General features: G+C 31.8%; 1 protein-coding gene across 2 annotated transcripts in view; it reads right to left on the bottom strand.

The window, feature by feature from the left end:
• Positions 1-1,541: 1,541 nt before the first annotated feature.
• The window catches only part of LOC108737812, a 62,140-nt gene continuing 56,322 nt past the window's right edge, over positions 1,542-7,359 (bottom strand). For both annotated transcript variants that reach the window (XM_018470917.1, XM_018470918.1), the window contains exon 3: positions 1,542-4,310. In XM_018470917.1, coding sequence (XP_018326419.1) covers positions 4,165-4,310 — 146 coding nt within the window. In that variant the 3' untranslated portion in view covers positions 1,542-4,164. The remainder of the gene's footprint in view (positions 4,311-7,359) is intronic.

Raw genomic sequence — 7,359 nt, forward strand, 5'->3', positions numbered from 1 at the left:
CAATTATAAATATTATCATTATATTATCAAGTAAAAACGAGATTTTCAGCTAATTTTTCATTTTTTCCTCGATAACCATTTAGTGAATTTGAATAACCTTACGCTAAAGTGATTCTCCAGAGTTCAAGTTACTTATTATAAAAGTTTGAAATTTCTGGTAGCTTTTTTTCTGTTAATAAAAATAAATTTAATCTGTTCGGTTAACGAATCTCCATAAAATGACGTGTAAAATTACAACTTTTTAAAATTTCAATAACTTTTTAACGGTTTAGTGAAACGATTTGTAATTTTTACAGGAGTTTTAGAATTGAATGAGAAACGTTCTTCCAATTTTTCATTTGTCTCGTAGCATTTTAACATACCTCCCAAACATCCTTAAATAAATTTTCTGTATCTAATCTAAAACTAAAAGCAGTACAAAAACACATTATGTTTTTGTGAATGTTTGAGAGCAACTACGAAGAAATATCAGAGAGCTTGTTGTACTGTATCTGGTTCAGAAAGAAAAAGATTCGTTTTGTTTCTCGCAGACACAAGAGAAATGTGAAATGTCCAGTATACACCACGGAAAAGTTCTTTCTACTTCATTTCATGCATCTTTCTGTGTTTGAAAAATACATTCAGTTTTCCGACGTTACTTTTTCTTTTGATGACATAAAAATTAAGGTAAGGTGATACTTAATTTATCCATGTGGTAAATTATCACAAAGTATAACGGTCGAATCAATCCAATATTTTCAGATAATTCGGGTTTTCACTCTGACATTTTGTCTATTAAAGCTTTTGTTCAATTGTGTTGCCGACACTTTTTGTCGTTTGGTTGGGTTTTCCAGGATTTTATGTCATTACTACTTACTGCAGTGGTGTTGTCGAGCCGGAACGCTCCGGAACGTCGTTCCGGTACTTCTTTTTTGGACAGGAACGCTTTCCGGAATTAAAGATGATCTCTGATAACGAGAATTGGCTGACGTATTGAAAAAAAAATTATAAAGAATTGCTGATTTTTTTTTCTAATTTTTGACGAATTTTTGTATGTATTATTATAAACAAGGGTTTGAACCGAACCCGAACCGGAACAAAAACCGGAACGAACCGGCTTGTTTTTCCGAACCGTGAAAATCGGGCGAAAATTAGGGGAAATCCCCCTTCACCCCCCGTCGTCGTCAAATTTGGGACATGAGACCGCACAGAGCGGCCGCCTACCCAGGATCGGCCCTGTCTATATAATTATATATACGCGTTCCGGTAAAAAAAAAATTAGCACAACACCACTGACTTACTGTAATACATCGAATTAAAATTATTTCAATAAAATTAAAAACGAAAACGGCAAAGGATCAAGTTAAATCTTTAGGGCGGAAATTACAATTGTTTACTTTTCTTCTTCTGCTTTGGTCATCATTTAGATCCGCACTCTCTTCACGACGCTACAATAATCAGATGCATTAGCATCAGCATGGTAAACAAAAAAGCGTTGTTTCATCTAATTTATAATTTTTAAAATAAACGAACGAAAATATTTCTTAAACGACGATGTATTTTTCATTTCTTTTTTTCATGTTACAATGAATTGACATCATGATATATTTATCTACTCTATCATTTTAATCTAACGTACATATTAGGTAACCATGAAAATCTATCTGAACGTTTATTTTTAACTTGGTCCACATTTAAGAAAGAATAAGTTACAATTATGAATTTTTTCAAACAGGCAAAAAAATCCTAATACAACTTGGTTCTACATTCTTAACACTAGGTAAAATATAGAATCAAAGAAACTTTTTCTTTCAGTAATAGACGCATTTGATGTTTTAAAAAAGGAATTGAATTAATTAATATTATGCCAGTGCGAATGTCTACCTAACACGTTTAATTTTCTTAATTTATCATTTGATTTTGTGAACATTTTGTCATTCTCGTGCTTTAACATGACATAGAGTAAGTAATAAATTTAAAGACGCTTTTGTAGAATCCATCTTCTATGGTAGTGACCTTTGTGTGCTCCTAGAACCCCTTACTATCCCCAGCAGTTCAAAAAATGATTTAGAGATACCGAACATGATAACATTATCCCAACGATGATATTGTTTATATTTATTATAGTTAGAACGTCCAAAATTGTTCAACTGTCGCATTTACTTTCTTCTTTCAACGTACTAACTATATTACAGCGGTAGCTGACAGAGGTCCTACTTTAACTCACGACAGACGATACAGAGAATATCGTAAACATAGAAAAGAGAGGTCAGATAAGAATTGCAGCGGACACTAATAAAGAAAAAGGAATAACATTAGAAAGAGATGCAAATAAGCAGAATTTGAGCATGCTGCATCGAACATTAAAGAAAGTTAAACAATTTCAGGAATTTAGGAAAGCAAAGGCGATTGTTAAGAGATATAATTCCAACCAGGCAGTTATAAAGTCGACCTTGATACCTAACCAACTCCTAACCGCTGCAAAGCTTTTATTATTCAGTTACTTTTTTCCACTTTATATATACTACTCATGCAGTAATTCCTAACTTAATAAGGGCGTGTTCAAAACGAAGCAAAAGAATACATTTCCAAATGGAAACAAGAAATAAGAAATGTCCACTCTCACACTCTCTCTCTTAAATTTCGTACACCCTTGAAAGGTCTCTGTATTGTACTACCCTGTTGTATATCCACCATAAATAAAATAGACAGTATTTTAAATAATAAACACACAGAAACGTTTGTGGATCATCTGGTGTTTCTATTATTACTGGCAGACATTTTAAATCAATTCCTTTTTTTATTTAGATACCTAACAATAAACTAAATTTTCTATCTCTTTTAATTAGAAAAATTGCAGAAGATGAGAAACCCTTAAAATGTAAATACATAGACATGCATTGAGCAGAGAATGAACATTTTAATTTCTCCCTTAAAGTATATTATCTTAAATACAAGACCATGTTTCCTAGCATCAACATTCGTGTATATAAATTTTAATTCAATTGGATAACTTTTTATTGAAAGTACAAAATCAAAAATTTTATTTTCAGTTCCTTGAGGGGGGTAAAGATTCGATACTTTCAGCAAATATTGACAAACTTCTGATTAATAGACTTTGCATATTTTATATTCATAGAGGAAACGTGCCAAAATTTTTCGAATCCAAATAATCGAATGCACAAATATGAAAGTTAAAGTTTAACTTAGTCATATCGAACGTTTTTCTATTGCGTAACTTTCCTCCTGAAATTAGATCTAGCCACCCGAGATATAACTTCAACCATAAAAGTCCTCATGTAGCAATAAATCTTTCTATAAACCAGAAATTAGATCGCATTTCTCGTTTTTATTGAACGTTTCATTGTAAATTTACCTCTCACATTTCCATATTTATTTAATTTCAACAAGCAACAATGTACACGCAAGTAAAATAGGTACTAACTATAAAATGTATGTATGCTCTGCTACATTACTTATTTCGATTACAAAATTCTCTCAAAATTGAATTAAAAAAGACATTCTATTAGATTCTATATTCTAGTGTTTAGTATTATTTTAATCCAATACTAAACAGTTGATGCAGGAAATAAGAACCTTTTTCTTATTGCTACTTTTCGTTTTATAAGGTTATGTTCTTGTAATCTAACGTTGAATGGTCTTCCGATATACAATTGCAATTAATTGTAATTTTTAAATAAACCATGAAATCATTTTTAAATTCATTTCAATAAAGATTATTATTTTGTTTATATTAAGAACTATCAACACTCTGAGAAAGAAATGCTATAATCCTAATAAAGAGTTGAATTGTAACATACTCCTTCCGTACTTTATTGGACGTTTTTAACTTTATATTTTTACGTTAATTATTTATCGTTAACTTGTTTGACAAGTAAAAACTGTTTTGAACAGGATTAAAAGCATCTTTTTACTTTATAAAGTCTATGTAACACATTTACTTTAAGTACTGTCAATTTAGGTGAAAACAAACGATTAGAATAAACAAATTTCAATTTACCCGTTTATGGCACTCGAGTCGTTTGTTTCCATTGTCGTCGACAGCACTTTTAAAAATGTTTTATTAGTACCCGTTAATGTTTTAATTAATAAAAACGAAGTAGGTTCCATAACGGTTCTACGACATTAATAATAGAAACCAAAAATCGTTTAGACGGGAGCAACTCATGCAGAAATGTAATATTCCCTTTTCTGGATGCATTTTTCTCGCATTATATAACACAATGCGATTGTTATCAGGACAGCTATTGTGATACCCATTCCTATGCTGACCCATATTATTTCTTCGTTGATGCCTTGATATGATCGTCCTGTAATTAATTAAATCTTAAATATGAAAGGATACATATTCGGAATACATAGAATTTAGAAATGTGTATCAATGAGTTTATGATGATTTATAGCATGATTTAGTATCATTTGTGCGAGCCGAAATCACCTAGGTGTGTGAATTAATTACCTTGGAATCGATGTATTTCTACCCTATTACATTTGCCATATTCATATCAGGGTGGAGGATCCGGTGAACATAATCATATATCAAATTAATAAATTTTTGATGAAGGCCCTCTTCAGCCTGCTTTCAGGAATCGTGGGAATGGGTGGGTGGTGGTTCGGGTGAGAAAGTTGAGACGGACAAAATGAAGACAGAAGAGAATAAAAGATTATCTGTGGAATATTACTGCCCCAGCATTTGCCTAAGTGATCCAAGGAAACCACAGAAAAACTTGGACCAAGGCAAACGGACCCGGAATTGAACCGGCGTCCTCCCGAAAGCTAAGCAACGGTCTAAACCTCTAGGCCATGCCGCTCGGTAGGTCTGAGAATCGGCCAACATCTAAAGTGAATTGATTTTACCTTGGAATGTTATAATCGATATCTCTTTAGTCAATTACAATTTCTATATAAATATCAGGGTGAAGGATCCGGGGAACTTGATCATGTATCATATTAATGAATTTGTCATAATGTCGAGAATCATAATCAAGCATCATTTGGGCAGGTCAATGTCACCTAAGTGAATTAGTTACCTTGGAATGTTACAATCGAAGTCTCTACTCAATTACATTTTCTATGTTAAATTCAGAGTTAGGGATCTGGTGAATATCATCTACGTGGGTGAATCATATATCATATCAATGAATTGGGGATGATGTAGAGAATCATAATCTAGCATCGACTGGGTGAGTCAAAGTCACCTAAGTGAATTATTTACTTTGGAATATTATAATCGATGTCATTCTACGCAATTACATTTTCTATGTTAATTTCAGGGTGAGGGATCCAGTGAATATGATCATATATCATATTGATTAATTTGTGATAATGTATAGAATCGTAATCAAGCATCATTCGGGCAACTCGAAGTCACCTAGGTGAATTAGTTACCTTGGAATGTTATAATCGATGTCACTCTACTCAATTACATTTTCTATGTTAATTTCAGAGTGAGAGACACGGTGAATATGACCATATTTCATATTAATTAATTTGTGATGATATAGAGAATCATAATCTAGCATCATTTGGGCGAGTCATAGTCACCTAAGTGAATTAGTTACCCTGGAATGTTATAATCGATATCTCTCTATCCAATTAGAATTGCTATGCTAATTTTAGGGCGAGGGACTCGGTGAATATGATCATATATCAAATTAATGAATTTGCGATGTTATAGAGAATCATAATCTAGCATCATTGGGGCAACTCGAAGTCACCTAGGTGAATTAGTTACTTCGGAATATTATAATCGATGTTACTCTATTCAATTACATTTTCTATGTTAATTTCTGGGTGAGGGACACGGTGAATATGATCATATATCATATTAATGAATTTGTGATGATGTAGTGAATCATAATCTAGCATCATTTAGGCTAGTCGAAGCGAACTGTGTGGATTATTTGCCTTAGAGATTGCTCTCAACGCATTCACATTTGCTATGCCGATTTCAGGGTGAAAAGTTTGGTGAATATGGTCATGTACTGTATCAATTAATTTGTAATATTGTACATAATCTGGTGTCATTAATTAACTAGGTAAATCAGCTTTGTTGGAATGTATTAATGTATCTATTAATTATACACGTCATGATAATTTTATGGCGAGAAATCCTTGGAATATAGTCATGTAGTACCTATGCATGTTAACAAATTTATGATGATGTGTAGAATCATAATGTAGCATCATTTGGGCGATCCGAAATCAACTCGGTAAATTAATTACCTTGGAATGTAATAACAGATGACTCTGTATAGATTATGATCTTACAATAGTAAGATATTTTTGACTTCTTATTAATAGATTCAATATAGTTCAATACTTTCTGAATCAACCAGATCATAATGTGACAGAGTTTCTCGAAAGTTTCATTCAGTTTCACTTGTTTGAAACTTTTCCTAGCCGCCTTGCTACTTGCAAACGTAAAAGAAGCTACATATGATTATTCTTTTTTGGTACAAACGTTTCGACATTCATCTGCCTGTCTTTTTAACATAAAAATTCAATAAGCCCGTTTGACTGCAAACGTGATGTGCAAGAATATCTCACATGAAATAGTTCTCTTGTCTGTCGACCAATTCGGAATATAATTCAGACAGTGATATCGGATGATATAAAAGGCAGTTTTACATTATCTTGCTTTTGTTTTCGCTGTTATTGATTGTACGTCGTACATTGTACTATTACGGAGCACCTACCACAAAAGGTCATATATCAAAAATAATTGCGGATTGAAAAAAATAAATTGCAGTTACTGTTTTGGTGGATATAAATCTACCCATATATTATCCAGTTAAAATCCATGCAAGAAGCTCGCTACAAAATGTAGCAATTTAAATTTTTATGAAGCAAAAGATGTTCCATTTTATACTTTTAGGGGTGGTATTTTGAGAGTTCATTTTATAGTGGATAATATGAGAAACTTGCAATTTTTGATACAATTTTCAAATTGTAATTTAGGAAATCATTTAATAGACAAGAAATCTGCTTCGTGCACTAAAACTGCGTTGCTTTCTTTGTAAGTCTTTTTTAAGGATGTTTGGGAGGTACAATCGGAGACAAGAGTACATAAAATTAGAAATTCATGATTAATTAGGTTTTGCAGCGTATCATGAGGTACATAAATACTTTCTAAACTAAAAAAAAGTATTCAGTTTGACAGAAAATTTGAAATTTGATCAAAAACTTTGAATAAAATAAGAAATAACGAATAATATGGAAAATTTTTAACTGACTTTTGGCAGTGAATATGCCTTGATTTCAACTTCGAAACAAAAAAATATTTAGTTTCAATCTTTATTAATAATGAGCGTAAAACTTTTTAATATGTTTAAATAATAATTAAAACTTTAAAATTGC

The sequence above is a fragment of the Agrilus planipennis genome, unplaced genomic scaffold, assembly GCF_000699045.2.
Source record: "Agrilus planipennis isolate EAB-ADULT unplaced genomic scaffold, Apla_2.0 scaffold3, whole genome shotgun sequence".
Classification (NCBI taxonomy): domain Eukaryota; kingdom Metazoa; phylum Arthropoda; class Insecta; order Coleoptera; family Buprestidae; genus Agrilus; species Agrilus planipennis.